This window comes from Geotrypetes seraphini, chromosome 3 (genome assembly GCF_902459505.1).
Source record: "Geotrypetes seraphini chromosome 3, aGeoSer1.1, whole genome shotgun sequence".
Taxonomy (NCBI): Eukaryota; Metazoa; Chordata; class Amphibia; order Gymnophiona; family Dermophiidae; genus Geotrypetes; species Geotrypetes seraphini.
In genome coordinates this window covers 22,228,078-22,246,661 of record NC_047086.1, presented here as the reverse complement: position 1 = coordinate 22,246,661, position 18,584 = coordinate 22,228,078, and the positions used below count along the sequence as shown (strand labels likewise).

The following is an 18,584-nucleotide window of genomic DNA, read 5'->3' as shown; positions in this document are numbered from 1 at the left end:
CCCACTATTTTAAGTTCTTGTAAACCGTGTCGAGCTCCATTCTCATGGAGATGATGCGGTATATAAACTTAAGGTTTAGATTAGATTAGATCCTTTTCCTGGGCAGTAACTTCTAACGTGGAATCCTGCATCACTTAGGTCTAGTTTACGTTCCTCCTTCCCACATGTATCACTTTGCACTTGCTCACATTAAACATCCTCTGCCATTTTGATACCCAGTCTCACAAGGTCCTCTTGCAATTTTTCACAATCCTTTTTGATCAACTGAGGCATCAGCAAATTTAATCCCACTAGTTATTCCCCTCTATAGATCATTGATAAATATGTTAAAAAGCAGCAGTCCCAGCATCGACTCCTGGGGCACCCCACTATTTGCCATTCTCCATTGAGAATATTGGCCATTTAAACCCACTCTCTGTTTTCTGTCTTTCAACCAGTTCTTAATCCATAATACAACATTAGCTCCTATCCCATGACTTTCAGTTTCCTCAGCAGTCTTTCATGAGGAACTTTGTCAAATGCCTTTTGAATATCCAAATATACACAATATCAACCGGTTTACCTTTATCCACATGTTCATTCACTCCTTCAAAGAAATGCAGTAGATTGGTAAGGCAATATTTCCTTTGACTAAATTCATGTTGGCTGTGTCTCAATAATCTGTGCTTATGTGAGGAAAGTAAGTAAAAGTAAGAGGAAAAGAAGGCCACTTTGGCAATGGCGTACCTAGCACAGGTGACACCTGGGGCCCATCATTTTTTGACACCCCCCCATCTGTATGAAAAACATGATTTTTAGTAACAATCCACACGTCACACAAGAGTGTACCTAGGAAAAGGCAGCATCTTACATACTGCAGTGAGCACTACAACAATAAACTCATTGTAAAACTAAACAAGCCAGACTAGTATAGATCAATCCTACACAGTCAATCCTAACAGAAAACCATGTATTTTCGAACACAGAAAACACCTTCGCCTAGAATGTAATCACAAACTAACCCCTCCCCCTTTTACAAAACTGTAGTGTGGTTTTTAGCCATGGTGGTAACAGCCAATGCTAAAAAACGCTCTACAGTTTTGTAAATGGGGAGATAGAATAAAAATACGTAGACAAAGGTTAAACTGAAGCACCAAGAAGCTGGACTCTGTATACAATGCAATATCACAAAAACAGCGATGCATCTCACCTAAAGCAAAAAATAAATCAAATTTTTTTTTCTATCTTGTCTTCTCTGGTTTGTGCTTTCCTCATCTTCTTGTCACTCTCTTCCTTTCATCCACTGTCTACCCTCTCTCTGCCCCTTCTATATGGCATCTTCTCTCCTATTCCCCTTCCAGAAGCTTTATGCCTCCCCCTTCCATCTCTCCCTTCACCCCCATTGGTCTGGCATCCATCTTCTTCCTTTCCCTCCTTCAGTGGTCTGGCATTTCTCTCCTCTCCTTCCCTCTCCCACATGGTCTGGTATTTCACTCCCTCCTCTCCCTTCCCCCCACTTCCATCAGCATCTGCCCCCTTTCTCACCCTTCACCACGCTTCCATACCACCTTGACCCCCTTTCTCACCCTTCACCATGCTTCCATACCACCCTGACCCCCCTTTCTCACCCTCCACACCCTTTCTTACCATCCTGACCCCATTTCACTCCCTTCACCACCCTTCCATACCACCGACCCCCTTTCTCACCCTCCACACCCTTCCTTACCATCTTGACCCCATTTCTCTCTCTTCACCACCCTTCCATACCACCCTGACCCCCTTTCTCATCCTCCACCACGCTTCCATACCACCCTGACCCCCTTTCTCACCCTTCACCACCCTTCCATACCACCCTGACCCCCTTTCTCACCCTTCACCACCCTTCCATACCACCCTGACCCCCTTTTTCTCCTTCCACCACCCTGCTATGCTCCTTTCCATCCAAATCAACAAGGTCCCGCGATGACTACTTCTGCTGCCTCTGCTCAGGAAGAGGTAAGTGATGTCGGAAAGGGGCTGGGCCGGCAGACGCAGGGATTTGCGGCAAGATCCCGCGATGACTGCGGCTGCTGGTCCACCCCCTCTCCCCCTGACGTCACTTACCTCTTCTGGAGCAGAGGCAGCAGAAGTAGTCATCGCGGGACCTTGCTGCACTTCAGCGTGGCTTCCGACTCATATTTCAGAGCAGAGTCAGCAGCCGCTTTGAGGTGCCATTTTCAGCAGCGTGGGAGCTTCCAGACCCGGCCGGCTGTGCACCTCCTTGAAGCATGCACCTGGGGTGGACGGCGCCCCCCCTTGGTATGCCACTGCACTTTGGTTCTCAAAAGTAGTAGCTAAGAAAGTAAGGAATAAGAGGTTAGCTTTCATAAACTACAAAAGATCTCAGAAAGAGGAAGACAGGCAAAAATATCTGGAAAAGTTAAGAGAGGCTGGTCATATAGTCAGGAAAGCAAAGATGCAAATGGAAGAAAAAATAGCTGACACGGTAAGATGAGGAGACAAGACAATTTTTAGATATATTAGTGATAGGAAGAAGTATAAAGTGGCATTGTGAGACTCAAAGGTGAAGGGGAGGAATATGTAGAAGCTGATAAAAATATTTCTGTTCTGTGTTCACGGCTGAAGTGCTGAGAGCAGGACCGCAAAAGACAAATGTGAATAGGGATGGAGGAGTAATAGACCCTGATCGATTTTCAGAGGGTTGTGTTTGTGAGGAGCTAGCTGAAATAAAGGTAGACAAAGCGATGGGGGCCGTATGGAGTATATCCGTGGGTGCTGAAGGAACTTAGGGAAGTTCTGGTAGCTCCGCTGACTGACCTTTTCACTGAGTCTCTAGAGTCGGGAGTGGTACCGGAGGACTGGAGAAGGGCGGATGTGGTCCCTCTCCACAAAAGTGGAAGTAAGGAAGAAGTAGGGAATTACAGGCCAGTAAGTTTGACTTCTGTGGTAAGCAAATTAATGGAAACACTTTTAAAACAGAGAATGGTCAAGTTTCTGGAATCCTGTGGATTACAGGACTGGAGGCAACAGATGCAACATGGATTCACTAGAGGTAGGTCTTGTCAGACAAATCTGATCAATTTCTTTGACTGGGTGACCAGAGAATTGGGTAGAGGGAGTGCGCTAGATGTGGTGTATTTCAGTTTTAGCAAAGCCTTTAACAGTGTACCACACAGATGTCTAATAAATAAACTGAGTACTCTCGGAATGGGTCCTAAAGTGACAGGCTGGGTCAAGAACTGGTTGAGTGGAATGCAATAGATGATAGTGATCAATGGAGATCGTTCTGAGTAAAGGAATGTTATCAGTGGTGTGTCTCAAGGTTCTGTTCTTGGGCCTGTTCTTTTTAACATTTTTATAAAATGATATTGCTGAAGGGGCTAAACAGGTTGAAAAGGTGACGGCGAAAGCTAAAAGGATGCTAGATTGCACAGAGAGAGGTATGGCCAGTAGGAAAAAGGAGGTATTGATGCCCCTGTATAAGACTGTGGTGAGACCTCATTTAGAATATTGTGTACAATTCTGGAGGCCGCACCTTCTAAAAGATATAAAAAGGATGGAGTTGGTCCAGAGGAAGGCTACTAAAATGGTGCATGATCTTCATCATAAGGTGTATGGGGACAGACTTAAAGATCTCAATCTGTATACTTTGGAGGAAAGGTGGGAGAGGGGAGATATGATACAGACATTTCAATACCTGCGTAAAGTAAATGCGCATGAGTTGAGTCTCTTTCATTTGAAAGGAAACTCTGCAATGAGTGGGCATAGGACGAAGTTAAGAGGTGACAGGCTTCGGAGTAGTCTAAGGAATTACTTTTTTACAGAAAGGGTGGTAGATGCGTGGAACAGTCTCCCGAAAGAGGTGGTTGAAACAGAGACTGTGTCTAAATTCAAGAGGGCCTGGGATAGGCACATGGGATCTCTCAGAGAGAAAAAGAGATAATAGTTACTTTGGATGGGCAGACTAGATGGGCCATTTGGCTTTTAAATCTGCCGTCATGTTTCTATAATGCCTCTGTATCGCTCCATGGTGCGACCTCACCTGGAATATTGCGTTCAATTCTGGTCTCCTTATCTCAAGAAAGATATAGTGGCACTAGGAAAGGTTCAAAGAAGAACGACCAAGATGATAAAGGGAATGGAACTTCTTTCATACGAGGAAAGACTAAAACGGTTAGGGCTCTTCAGCTTGGAAAAGAGAAGGCTAAGGGGAGATATGATTGAAGTCTACAAAATCCTGAGTGGAGCAGAACGGGTACAAGTGGATTGATTTTTTACTCCGTCAAAAATCACTAAGAGTAGGGGACACTTGATGAAATTGCAGGGACATACTTTTAAAACCAATAGGAGAAAATATTTTTTCTTTCCACTTTTTTTATTCCATTAGAAAAATATGGAAGCAAAAGTCAGAGAATCATTGAACTAAGTGTATAGCCCTTGATGAAGACTTCCCCAACTTTGTTGGTTGAGCTGAGAACTTTTCAGTGGCCCTTCATAAACACCATAAATGAAGAAGCGATTTTATAATTTTCTGCGGAAAACTTGACACAGGCTACAATGACCGTTGAAGCATTGTTTGCACCATCATTTTAAATAGTGACTACCTGCTCCCAATTGATATCTCATTAAAATAAAAAGAGGACCTGTATTTATTTTTGTGAGAAACAGAACGGTCTTGATTCGTCCCTATCGCACAGACGCACATCTGCAATATTTTTGGGAACCACTGAATTGATCAAGCAGAGTGATCAGTTAAGGCATAATTTCAGGTTAATGTGGCCAAGTTATTTAACTGATACACAGCTGTACAAATAACGTGTAATATTCTTGGTCACTTCTGCTTTGTGGTCTGGGATTGTTCCACACGTGTACTTGGAATTAAAAAAAAAAAAAAAAATACTTGGGGCGAGAGTGCGACTGGCTGCCCTCATGCAGAGTGAAGACAAACAGCAAGGCGTTGAAGGCATGAGGAGGAGATAATGACTGACAGATGTTCCAGCAGTGGCATGTATGCTGAATGAATATTCATAGACTACTGGAGTCACACTACAGTCTCCGAGGCTGTTAGCCTTAGTGCAGACTTGGTCAGAAGCAAAGACATTTGTCACTAGCGGACAACAGCAAACACTTGTGGCAGCCCAGCGTCTTCCCAGTAGCATCAATGCTGTTCTGTTTTGGTCACTGGATTGAACCAGCAGATAGCCAGATCTTTCGACATGAGCTAGAGGAGACCACAGTGAGAGGAGAGCAGAGCAGCGGAAGGAAGATGAATAGGGACATCAGTGCTGTTGGGCAAAAGGTCCAGGGCTAGGGCCAGCTCAGTGTTTTGGGACAAAGAAAAATGACAGCAGATAAAGCCCATTGGGTCTGTCCAATCTAACCAACCACACTGCTAATTTCTGCAATCCCTTTCTCTGCCTTAGAGATCCTCTACACTTGACCCATGCATTCTTGAATCCAAATCCAGTCCTCATTTCTACCCCCTCCACTGAGATGCCGTTCCCAGGCATCCACTACCTTTTCTGTAAAGAATTTTTATTTTTTTTTACTTTCCGTCTCCTTTCAGCTTCATCCTATAACCTTCATTCCAGTGCTTACTCTCAATTGATTTATTGAACTTATTATTGAGTCGATTATTGTAATTGCCCTGGGGACACTTTTACCAAGCTGCGGTAAGTGTTACCATGCATACCACGGGATACGCTCAGGCCAGACTCAGTAAATGGTGCTGAAACAACCACAAAAAAAGCCCAAAGGTTCCACAGCAATAGAAGGAATAAAAAAAAAAAAAGGGGTAGACTGTTCCTTGTGGTGCAGTAGTTAAAGCTACAGCCTCAGCACCCTGAGGTTGTGGGTTCAAATCCCTCACTGCTCCTTGTGACCCTGGGCAAGTCACTTAATCCCCCCAATTGCCCCAGGTACATTAGATAGATTGTGAGCCCACCGGGACAGACAGGGAAACATGCTTGAGTACCTGAATAAATTCATGTAAACCATTTTGAACTCCCTTGGAAGAACAGTATAGAAAATTGAATACAGACCAAAGGTCCATCAAGCCCAGTATCCTCTTTTCAACAGTGGCCAACCCAGGTCACAAGTATCTGACAGACACCCAAAGAGCAGTAACATTCCAGAGCTGATATTGTGATGTCATAATGCCTTATTCCACGAATGCCTAAGAGCCAAACTCATCAGTGATGTCATAATGGCTTCATTATCCTTTACTTGGATGACATAAGAATTGCCGTACCAGGACAGACCAAAGGTCCATCAAGCCCACTATCCTGTTTCCAACAGTGGCCAGTCCATTCACAAGTACCTGGCAAGATCCCAAAAGAGTAAAATAGATTTTATGCTGCTTATCCTAGAAATAAACAGTACATTTTCCCAAGTCATTTTAATAATGGTTTATGGATTTTTTTATTTTTTTTTACAAAATAATTGAAATCTTGTTTAAACCCTGCTAAGCTAACTTCTTTTACCACATTCTGTGGCAACAAATTCCAGAGTTTAAGATAAAGGCATAGGGGGGGTATTTATTTATTTATTCAGGGCTCATAATAGCTTACATGAGTTTATTCAGGTTCTCAAGCATTTTTCCTTGTTTGTCCTGGTGGGCTCACAATCTATCTAATGTATTTGGGGCAATGAGGGGATTAAGTGACTTGCCCAGGCTCACAAGGAGCAGTTTGAACCCACAACCCCAGGGTGCTGAGGCTGTAGCTTTAACCACTGCACCACTCTAGAAATTGAAGTGTATTAAAGGTGAGCCAAATATAGAACAATCATAGAAACATAGAAATAGACGGCAGATAAGGGCCCACGGCCCATCTAGTCTGCCCACCTTAATGTCCCTTCCCTTACCTTTGCACTGTGAATAGATCCCATGTGCCGATCCCATTTGGCCTTAAAATCAGGCACGCTGCTGGCCTCAATCACCTGTAGTGGAAGACTATTCCAGCGATCAACCACTCTTTCAGTGAAAAAGAATTTCCTGGTGTCACCTCGTAGTTTCCCGCCCCTGATTTTCAACGGATGCCCTCTTGTTGTCGTGGGACCCTTGAAACAGAAGATATCTTCCTCCGCCTCGATGCGGCCCGTAAGATACTTGAACGTCTCGATCATGTCCCCCCTCTCTCTGCGCTCCTCGAGCGAGTATAGCTGTAATTTGTCAAGCCGTTTTTCGTATGGTAGATCCTTGAGTCCCGAGACCATCCGGGTGGCCATTCTTTGCACCGACTCCAGTCTCAGCACATCCTTGCGATAATGCGGCCTCCAGAATTGCACACAGTATTCCAGGTGGGGCCTCACCATGGATCTATACAATGGCATAATGACTTCCGCCTTACGACTGACGAAACCCCTTCGTATGCAGCCCATGATTTGTCTTGCCTTGGACGAAGCCTGCTCCACTTGATTGGCAGACTTCATGTCCTCACTGACGATTACCCCCAAGTCTCGTTCTGCTACCGTTTTTGCTAGGATCTCGCCATTAAGGGTATAAGACTTGCATGGATTCTGGCTGCCCAGGTGCATAACTTTGCATTTTTTGGCATTGAAGTTGAGTTGCCATGTCCTAGACCATCGCTCCAGTAGGAGTAGGTCGTGCATCATGTTGTCGGGCACTGAATCTTCGTCTGTTGTGCATTTGCCCACTACATTACTCAGTTTGGCGTCATCGGCGAATAATGTTATTTTACCTCGAAGCCCTTCTGCCAAGTCTCTTATAAAGATGTTGAATAGGATTGGGCCCAAGACTGAGCCCTGTGGTATTCCACTAATCACCTCCGTCATTTCGGAGGGGGTGCCGTTCACCACCACCCTTTGGAGCCTACCTCCAAGCCAGCTCCCAACCCATTTCGTCAATGTGTCACCTAATCCTATAGAACTCATCTTGCTCAGTAACCTGCGGTGTGGTACGCTATCGAATGCTATGCTAAAGTCCAGGTACACGATGTCCAGGGACTCCCCAATATCCAGCTATTGTGACATCACTGATGAGGTTGGTTCTTAGGCATTGGTGGAATAAGGCATTATGATGTCACAATACCAGCTCTGGTTATCAGAGGCTGAAGCTTGTCACACTATTTATTTATTCAATTTTCTATACTATTCTCCCAGGGGAGCTCAGAACAGTTTACATGAGTTTATTCAGGTACTCAAGTATTTTTCCTTGTTTGTCCTGGTGGGCTCACAATCTATCTAATGTATCTGGGGCAATGAGGGGAATTAAGTGACTTGCCCAGGGTCACAAGGAGCAGCGTGGGTTTGAACTCACAACCCCAGGGTGCTGAGGCTATGGCTTTAACTACTGCGCCATTCTCTCTCCACACTGTGCCCTACCGGCGTCTTAGTTAATTGAGAAATGCTGTTTAAAACAGCAACAAAAGTTAAAATTAAAGTGCCTACCAGCACCTAAATCGAAGGCACCAGAATCGCACCTACATAGGCGCTTTACGCCGCTTACCACCAGAAGTGGCGTTAGGCGCCACAAAGCACCTACGTAGGCGTGATTCATGGCATAGATTGGTGCCATAAATGTGGGCCTGGAAAACCTTGGGCTAAGTTTCCAGCGCACGATTCTCTGTAGGACACCATCGTGTAACTGACATGTAAATGGCAGTTTGATTGCAGAACTCCTCTCCCTGGACATTCTCACTAAAGATTTTATAACTATTTAATCCCTTCAGTTTAACTAAAATGATTTCAGATGGCTTCAAGAAAACAACTTACATTGGATACTGTATTTGCTACAGATGAGAAAAGTAAAAGACCAAAACCAAACCCTGTAACACCATCTAACACCATTCCAGCAGGGGAGAGCCGACAGAGGAGGGCTGCAGTCCGGCCATTGGACCAACGGTCGGCTTGGGGGCCCGTTCCAGCGGGGCACCCGACACTGTCTTCGCTCCTCCCCCATTCCAGCAGGGGAGAGCCGACGGAGGAGGGCTGCAGTCCGGCCATCGGACCAACGGTCGGCTCGGGGGCCCGTTCCAGCGGGGCACCCGACACTGTCTTCGCTCCTCCCCCATTCCAGCAGGGGAGAGCCGATGGAGGAGGGCTGCAGAACGGCCATCGGTCGGCTCGGGGGCCCGTTCCAGCGGGGCACCCGACACTGTCTTCGCTCCTCCCCCATGCCAGCAGGGGAGAGCCAACGGAGGAGGGCTGCAGTCCGGCCATCGGACCAACGGTGGGCTCGGGGGCCCGTTCCAGCGGGGCACCCGACACTGTCTTCGCTCCTCCCCCATTCCAGCAGGGGAGAGCCGACGGAGGAGGGCTGCAGAACGGCCATCGGTCGGCTCGGGGGCCCGTTCCAGCGGGGCACCCGACACTGTCTTCGCTCCTCCCCCATGCCAGCAGGGGAGAGCCAACGGAGGAGGGCTGCAGTCCGGCCATCGGACCAACGGTGGGCTCGGGGGCCCGTTCCAGCGGGGCACCCAACACTGTCTTCGCTCCTCCCCCATTCCAGCAGGGGAGAGCCGACGGAGGAGGGCTGCAGAACGGCCATCGGTCGGCTCGGGGGCCCGTTCCAGCGGGGCACCCGACACTGTCTTCGCTCCTCCCCCATGCCAGCAGGGGAGAGCCAACGGAGGAGGGCTGCAGTCCGGCCATCGGACCAACGGTGGGCTCGGGGGCCCGTTCCAGCAGGGCACCCGACACTGTCTTCGCTCCTCCCCCATTCCAGCAGGGGAGAGCCGACGGAGGAGGACTGCAGTCCGGCCATCGGATCAACGGTTGGCTCGGGGGCCTGTTCAAGCTGGACTTCAGTTTTGACTGTTTTGATTTTATTTTCACTTCTTTTTAGTTTATGATATTTTTTTTTAATCTCACTTATTGTTTTACCACTTATTTTGTTTTATTTTATCATTCAAATTTCATTTAAATTTCCCCAGAATTCTATTGCTTCAACGGTTCTCCCTCTGCATCTATTCTTATCTCTCCTCTTTTTTCAACCTTTCAAAGTCCTTTAGATCATTGTAATCTTATTAGTATGTTTATTTTCTTATTTTTCTCATCTATTCTCTATTTTATTTCTTCATTACTCTACTAATTGTCATTTTTCCAGGGACTTTAGTTAGATTGTGAGCCTTCGGGACAGTAAGGGAATTTCTAAGTACCTATTTTACTTATAATTTTAATGCACCCTATTGTCTATTTTTCTGTAAACCGCTTAGAATCCTAACGGAGTTTAGCGATATATAAGAAATAAATTACATTACATTACATGCGATTGGCAGCCACAGATATCGGCGCCCTATAGAGAATCTGGGCCTTAGTGCATTTTAATTTAGGACTTTCCTATGCACTAAGCTAATTTGTAACATGGCTCAAAAATAGGGCTACCACTGCCACTGGGCACATAAAAAATAAATCCTACATGTTGATAGGCAAATTATTGCAACAGGTACATTAGACAGTGTGTGAGCCCTCCAGGACAGACAGGGAAAAATGCTTGAGTACCTGAATAAATTCATGTAAATTATTCTGTGCTCCCTTGGAAAAATAATATAGAAAATTGAATAAATAAATAGTGTGAAAGGTTCCAGCCTCTGATAACCAGAGCTGGTATTGTGACATCATAGTACCTCATTCCACCAATGTGTGAGAGCCAACCTCATCAGTGATGTCACAATGGCTTGAATGCCCTATACTTGACTCACTTTTGCTACATTTTGATTTCAAGAGTGGTGCTGTGGTTAAAGCTACAACCTCAGCAGCCTGCAGTTGTGGGTTCAAACCCATGCTGCTCCTTGTGATCCTGGGCAAGTCACTTAATCCCCCCATTACTCCAGGTACATTAGGTAGATTGTGAGCTGAATAAATTAATGTAATTTTGAATAAATGATATAAAAATATATCAATTCCTATTGAGTTTATTGCTCTTTATGCACATCTAGAGGTGGGTGGGAGGGTTAGGGTTAAGGGGAGGGTAATTTCGATGTGATTTCAGTATAAGTTCTAAGTGCTGTTAATTGTAATTGTCATAATATTTGTTGCACTTGTAAAAGTTTGGTTATAAAATCAATAAAAAAATATTTACATTAAAAAATTAATGTAAATTATTCTGAGCTCCCCTGAATAAATAAAAACACTACTGCATTTTGGCCCAAGCTTTTTTCCTGCATTAAATACACGTTAACCCTTCCCCCTCCTTTACAAAACCATAGCCACAGTAGTAACGGCTCCGATGATCATAGGAATTCTATGCCACAGTCAGCCCTAAAAACTGTGCTACGGTTTTGTACAAGGTGGGGGAGGGGGTTAATGCAATTTAGTATAAGAGCACCTAAGCTTGTACCCGAGTTAAAGGAGGGTTAAGTGACTTGCTGAAGGTCAAAGGGATTTCAGCGAGACTTCCCTTGGTTCTCATCCACCGCTCTAACAAATAGTCTCCAAAGCTTTAACAGAAGCATACGGATGACAATTTTGACCCGAGAAAAGCAGGAGAATTTTTGAAGAATTATTTTTACATAAAGAGCACTAACGATGCATTTCATTATAAAATAAAAAGGCATTTTAGTTGCTTCTGTATAGTGCAATATTAGGTCTTTCTTTGCAATACTTAATACACTGACCCAAAGCAGAAGTGTCCTGGGTCATTTTCTTCCCACGGCTTTTTGTCCATGTGTTTGCCATTATACAAACAAGAGTGAAACTTCCACTGTGGGCTGAGCAGATTGGAGCGTGCTGGAGCCAAGGAATGCACTCACAGATGGATCAGGGAGAAATGTGACACGTATGTGCTAATCACACCTTGACATGTGAAAGCCCCGTTGGAAAGCATTCAGCAGGCTTTATCCTCCAAATGAAAAAATCTGAGGTGAAAGAAAGTGCAGGGTTCATATATGCACAGTTTAACAAACAATATGCTGGTTTCTATTTCATCAAGCGCACAGGATAAATGCCCAGGTCTTGTGGATCGGCATTACTTTTTTTTTTAGAAACGTGTTGTCTAGTTTTATTTTAATGGATGTGAGAAATATCTGGGAGCCAGCTTGGCCGTCAGGCATTGGATAACTTATCAGAAGGTTATCAATGCCACGCCATGCTTTTTTTTTCAAAATATATTTTATTAAATTTTGTAATAAGTAAAACTTCAAAATGCAAGATGTACAACACAAGAAAGCTTGCACCAATACACTTCCCAACTTCACCCCGCATCACGCCATGCTTTTTATAGAATCATGAGATTAAAATGTTTATTTGTTAGGTTTTACTTAAATTTTTAGTGCAATGATTTTTAACAACAACAAAAAAAACCCAACCCATCCCCATCCCTCTTAACAACCTCTTCCCCACCCCCATACAACTGTATTCTCACATTTAGGTGTTGCTTCCACTTGGTCCGAGCTGCAAGTATTTTTCATCTCTCAGTTTCCTTTTCCAGATCACAAATAAAGAACTTACCAACTGCGATTTTCTACCCCGTGGTTTATTGTGTACAGTGTCCTTACCCATTACTGAATGTGGGAAAGCTTTCTGGGCATTGTAGATAAGAATTATTGAACACCCCCCTCCACCCCAAATTCTGTACATTGGACACAATTTCATTAATTAATTGGCCTAACTGGTGGTAATTAATACTGGTGGCATAGCAAGGGTGGGAGGTGCTTGGGGTTGTGGCACTTCCTCCCGCCCTCTTCCTTCCCCTGCCACACCCCTTCCCCTGTACCTGTTCAACTTCACTAGCATGAGCAGCATCTCCAACCTGCTGCCCACACCGGCACTGGCTCTCCCTCGGATGTCACTTTGTGGTCCCATGACCAGGAAGTGACTTCAGAGGGAGAGCTGAGGCAAATGCAAGCAGCAGGTTGGAGCTGCTGCTCATGCTGGCAAAGCTACTCTTTTGGGTTTTGACCAGGTACTAGGGACCTGGATTGACCACCGTGAGGACAGGCTACTGGGCTTGATGAACCATTGGTCTGACCCAATTAGGCTATTCTTATGTTCTTACATGAGCCAAGTATAGGACAATTAAGCCATTGTAACATCACTGCTGAGGTTGGCTCTGAGACATTATGACATCACAATCTCAGCTCTGGAATGTTGCTCTCATTGGGGTTCCGAAATCTTGCTATTCTTTGAGATGCTGGAATTTTGCTACTCCTTGGGTTTTGGCCAGGTACTAGGGACCTGCATTGGCCACCTTGAGAATGGGCTACTTGGCTTGATGGACCATTGGTCTAACCCAGTAAGGCTATTCTTATGTTCTTATGAGTTAGAGGAACAAGGGAAAGGGAAGGCATGTGTACGGTGGGGGAGGGACAGAGGAGAGCTGCACACAACACATTGTGATTCTATAAAAAATATGCAGCAGTTGCAGTGTGTGAATTTGAAAAGGGGGCATGGCCAAGGGCACTGTTATAGAATACACCCGACCTGCGCACAACTTAGGTGCAGGCATTTTAGCTTACCTAATGGGTGCGCCTCGTATGTCACTCACAGGAGCTAAAGCACGATTCTATAAAAGGTATGTGTAACTGTTGGGCAGACTGGATGGATAGCTCAGGTCTTTATCTATATTACTACCCGTTTTCCCCCCAAAATAAGACCGGGTCTTATATTCATTTTTGCTCCAAAAGACACAGGGGATGTCTTATTTTTTTAATGTCAGGGTGGAGTTGGGGAGTGTTTGGTGGGGTTCAGGGGCCAGCAGCAGGAGGGAGTGCACTGTGTCGTGAGGGTTCGCCGTCATGACAGGAAGAATTGGGCGAACATTCGGGGATCGATCTTAACTGGGCTTATTTTTGGGGTAAGGCTTATATTACGAGTATCTTGAAAAAAATCATGCTAGGGCTTATTTTCTGGTTAGGTCTTATTTTGGGGGGAAACAGTATGCATGCACACCTTGTAGAATCAAAGTGCTATTCTAGTCTGCGCTGATTTTATAGGCACTATACTCGTAGATTATGGCCCTATGCAGTGGCATAGTAATGGGGATGTGGTGAGGGAGAGGGCGCGGTCTTCCTAAGGGCGTGGCACCCTGCCTCCTGTCCGCCACCCACTCCTCCCTGTGCTGCACGCCCCTTGCCTTCCCCCCGTACCTTTTTTACTTCCCCAGTGCGAGGTTGCTGCCCACATTGGCGCTCTCTCTGATGTCACTTCCTAGGCGCAGGTCCCGGAAGTGACATCAAGGGGCAAGCTGATACCGACATGGGCCAGATTCTATAAAAAGCGCCTAACAATTAGGCGCCAAGGAACGTGGCACATAGCGCTTATCAATCTTAAGTAGGCACCATTTATAGAATGGCTTCTGGCGGCACCTAAAATGAACTTGGGCACCCCCCCCCCCTATTAAAAAAAAGGATTTTCTTGGCCTAAATACTGGCACCTGTCCATTTTAGGCAACTACAGAAAACACTTGCAAGATGGAATCGATGGGGTTAGGAGAGACACTAACTGCATGGGTCAGTGATTGGCTGAGTGGCAGACTTCAGAGGGTGGTGGTTAATGGTACCCTCTCTAAAACATCGGAGGTGACCAGTGGAGTGCCGCAGGGCTCGGTCCTGGGTCCACTCCTTTTCAACATATTCATAGGGGATCTGACTCAAGGGCTTCAAGGTAAAATAACACTATTCGCCGATGACACCAAACTATGTAATATAGTAAGTGAATGCAGTTTACAGAATTATATGGCGCAGGACCTTCTTACATTGGAAAGTTGGTCCTCAACCTGGCAGCTAGGCTTCAATGCTAAGAAATGTAAGGTCATGCACCTCGGAAGCGGAAATCCATGCAGGACGTACTTCTTGAACGGAGAAACTTTAACTAGGACTTCAGCAGAACGAGATTTAGGAGTAATCATCAGTGCAGACATGAAAACTGCCAATCAAGTGGAGAAGGCTTCATCTAAGGCAAGGCAGATATTGGGTTGTATCAATAGAAGTTTCGTCAGCCGAAAGCCTGAAGTCATAATGCCGTTGTACAAGGCCATGGTGAGACCTCATCTGGAGTACTGTGTGCAATTCTGGAGGCCACATTACAATAAAGATGTGCGCAGAATTGAATCGGTTCAACGGACGGCCACCAGGATGATCTCGGGGCTCAAGGGTCTCTCGTACGAAGAGAGACTGAACAAATTGCAGCTCTACACTCTCGAGGAACGTAGGGAGAGGGGAGACATGATCGAAACATTTAAGTATCTCACGGGACGTGTCGAAGTGGAAGATGATATTTTCTTTCTCAAGGGACCCTCGGCCACAAGAGGGCACCCGCTCAAACTCAGGGGCGGAAAATTTAATGACGACACCAGAAAGTATTTCTTCACAGAGAGAGTGGTTGGTCATTGGAACAAGCTTCCAGTGCAGGTGATCGAGGCAGACAGCGTGCCAGACTTTAAGAATAAATGGGATACCCATGTGGGATCCCTACGAGGGTCAAGATAAGGAAATTGGGTCATTAGGGCATAGGCAGGGGGTGGGTAAGCAGAGTGGGCAGACTTGATGGGCTGTAGCCCTTTTCTGCCGTCATCTTCTATGTTTCTATGATCTGCCCTTAGCCATGCTCACTTTCTGGTAGGCACCTTGGGCTAAGCACCTACCTGAAATCAATAGGCGCCTACTGCGATAGCCGCCTACGATCCAATTAATTTTAATATAAGCTAATTTTCAAGCCAATTAAGCTTGCTCTCAGTGCCAATTAAGCCTATTAAATAATTAAGGCCCTCTTATACTAAGCCACGGTAGAGGTTTCTACCATGGCCCGGGACACTAAATGCTCCGACACTCATAGGAATTCTATGAGCATCAGAGCAGCTCTAGGCCACAGTAGAAACCCCTACTGCAGCTTAGTAAAAAGAGGAGGGGGGAGTGAGTTAAGCACCTAGATGGGCTAGGCATGCCAATCTAAGTGCCCAGCTTCAAGCGCCAAAATGCATTCTAGTCATTTCTGTACCCAGTCCTATTCTTATGCTGACAGATGGAAAGATTACGAGTAAGCCTCACAAATAAACCCCAAAGGAATCTATGCTACAAAACTGCAGCGATTGAGAAAAAGCATTTCAGAAAAGTATCAGCAAAGGTTTAACCGCTACAAATTCTGTACTTTCCTAAGGGACAGCGCAGAAAGAGTCCCAGGACTTTCTCAGGAAAGAGGTGTGATTAACACAACTCGGAGCCATTTGCATGAAGAGGTCAAAACAGTGGTGTCTGAGTTGGCACTCTGAAACTTGTCTCTGAAATTGGGGCTTAACTTGTTTACTTAGACCTCAGTGGGAAGCCTTGCCTGACTCTGGTCACTGCAGTTCATTTTGCATGGTGTAAAGCCCCATTTTGCATAACAAGTTGAGGTAGGACTCCAGACATCCAAGTTGGGCCCTCTACACTGCAACCCTAACCTTTCCCTCTCTCACCATGCTCTGGCATCTCCTCTCCTTCCTTTCCCTCCCTTCCCCATGGTCTGGCATCACTCTCTTCTTCCCTCTCCTTCCATTCCTTCTCCCCCCCCCCCATTCCAAATTGGACAGCTTTATTCCTTACCCCTCCTTCCTTTCAAACAGGTGCATGGTGCAGCATTTCTCTACCCCCTCCTACCCCCCCCCCCGATGGGTGCCTCTGCTTCACTGTCGGCAGCCTTTACAACTCGCTGCTCTGCTGGCATCAGGCATTCCTCTCTGCTGGGTCCCACCTACTTTCTGCTTTCAGGGAGAGAGCGTGGCGCAGCCCCCTGAAGTTGTGGGTTCAAACCCACACTGCTCTTTGTGACCCTGGGCAAGTCACATAATCCCCCCCCCCCTCATTGTCCCAGGTACATTAGATTGTGAGCCCACCAGGACAGACAGGGAAAAAATGCTTGAGTACTTGAATAAATTAATGTAAACCGTTCTGAACTCCCCTGGGAGAATGGTATAGAAAAATAAATAAGTACCACATTTATAGTGATCAGCAGGTCTGTGCGTGGTTGTGATGGTATTCATTGGAAGTGATGAATGAACTAGCAATCCCTTCAAATTTCTTCCTTTCTTTGAGTCACCGTGATGTCCTGGTCCTTGAAATATTCAATAGATTGCACTAAAACCTTTATGATGTCTGCCGACAGGCATGTGAAAAGTAAGGTGCATAAAATCTCATTAAATTGTTTCTTCCAAGTTTCCAAGTTTTATTAAAAATTTGATTAAACGCTTATATAGTTTCTAAGCGATTTACATTAAAAATATTAAAATAGTAATTTACAAAGAAAACAAACAATACTAATATTGATTCTGACTTACAAGAAACAAAAGGAAAGAAAGGGAAGAACTACCATTTTTAAAAGCAAAGAAACATTCAAGGTAAACACACTAAGGGGGGAAGTTTTTTGTTTTTTTTTTGGGGGGGGGGTTAGCCTTATAAGGCTAGTTTCTGGTATTCAAAGAACCTATCTGAATATCCCTGTTATTAAATAATTTCAACCGTTTCTGAACTTAATGCTAAAAAGCATCATTAAAGAGAAATGTTTTAAGAGCAGTTTTAAATTTATCTAATTGTTTTTCTTCCCTTATTAAAGACTGAAGTCGATTCCTTGGTATCAACAGCTCTTCCCTCTTTGCAATGGTAGCTTTGCAACGGCTGTTGTGATAGTCTTCATGGGATTATCCTCTTTCATGAAAACATCTTATAATATCCCTTGATTGTCTCTCGAAGAAAGTATCTTCAAAGCACAATTTCCTACTCCTCAAGAATTGACACTAGGATACATTCTCTTTGAGTGTACGATTGTGGCAACTCATGAAATCCAAATATTTATTCACATCAGGTGGATTTCGTCACTATGAAAAGTCCCATTTTCAAAAAGTATATATCTAAAATTGGAATGCACCTCACATCTGATGACATCTGAAAATGAAGGTTGGTATCAAAATAATTGAGACTTCCAAGGTGGGCGGGTGGAGGGGGAAAATGCACTATTATTTCAAATTGGGAAAGGTTATTGAAAGATTCTATGGCTTTGTGTTTTCCTGTTAATTATTGGGTGGGTGGGAGGGTTAAAATGATTGCTCATGTATGTCTGTAAGATGAATGTGCTTTTCTTGGTATTATTATATGTATATATATTTGTGTTTTGCACTGTTGTTGTTTGGAAAATCAATAAAGATTAAAAAATCATAATAATAATAATAATTGAGACTAGGAAATAAGTTTTTCAATGAAGATTGTTCTTCCAAAATAGGAACAAAGAGTTTTTAGGTTCCAAAATTCAAGTTTTTCCACATGTCTCACTTGAAACTCAAAAGCGAAGGAGGCAGTGCCTAATGTTAAAACCAGGAGTTTTGCTTATAGGAGGGAGTTTCCACTTAAGATATCCATGTAAATATGTAGTTAAAACCAAATCCTTGAAATATATATTCTTTGATCCTGTACCTTTAGCCACATTTTTGTCCATGAAGCGCCTCGAAGGGGTGTGAAATTGAACTCTTAGAATTATTTCTGATATCAGATGTTGAACTTGGTTCCCTTAGAAACATTGGTTTTCTTCGCTTAGGTAATCAAGGATCTCAATTATAATGTGGACCTGAGAAGGAGTAGCTTATCTTTTCTTTTTTTTTTTTTTAGATATAGCATTCCTTTCTATTTGCTGTAAGCTAAAACTTTGTTTTCTGTACAAGATTGATTTTTGATGTTGTTAAC

General features: G+C 44.5%; 1 protein-coding gene across 4 annotated transcripts in view; it reads right to left on the bottom strand.

The window, feature by feature from the left end:
- The window catches only part of RIPPLY2 (ripply transcriptional repressor 2), a 71,719-nt gene that overhangs the window by 9,404 nt on the left and 43,731 nt on the right, over window positions 1-18,584 (bottom strand). For 2 of the 4 annotated variants that reach the window (XM_033937996.1, XM_033937995.1), the window contains exon 2: window positions 11,556-11,795. In XM_033937996.1, the coding sequence (XP_033793887.1) occupies window positions 11,556-11,605 (50 nt within the window). In that variant the 5' untranslated portion in view covers window positions 11,606-11,795. Of the gene's footprint in view, window positions 1-11,555; window positions 11,796-16,845; window positions 16,910-18,584 lie in introns of those variants that run through there. The other 2 variants (XM_033937993.1, XM_033937997.1) reach the window with 2 other exon arrangements.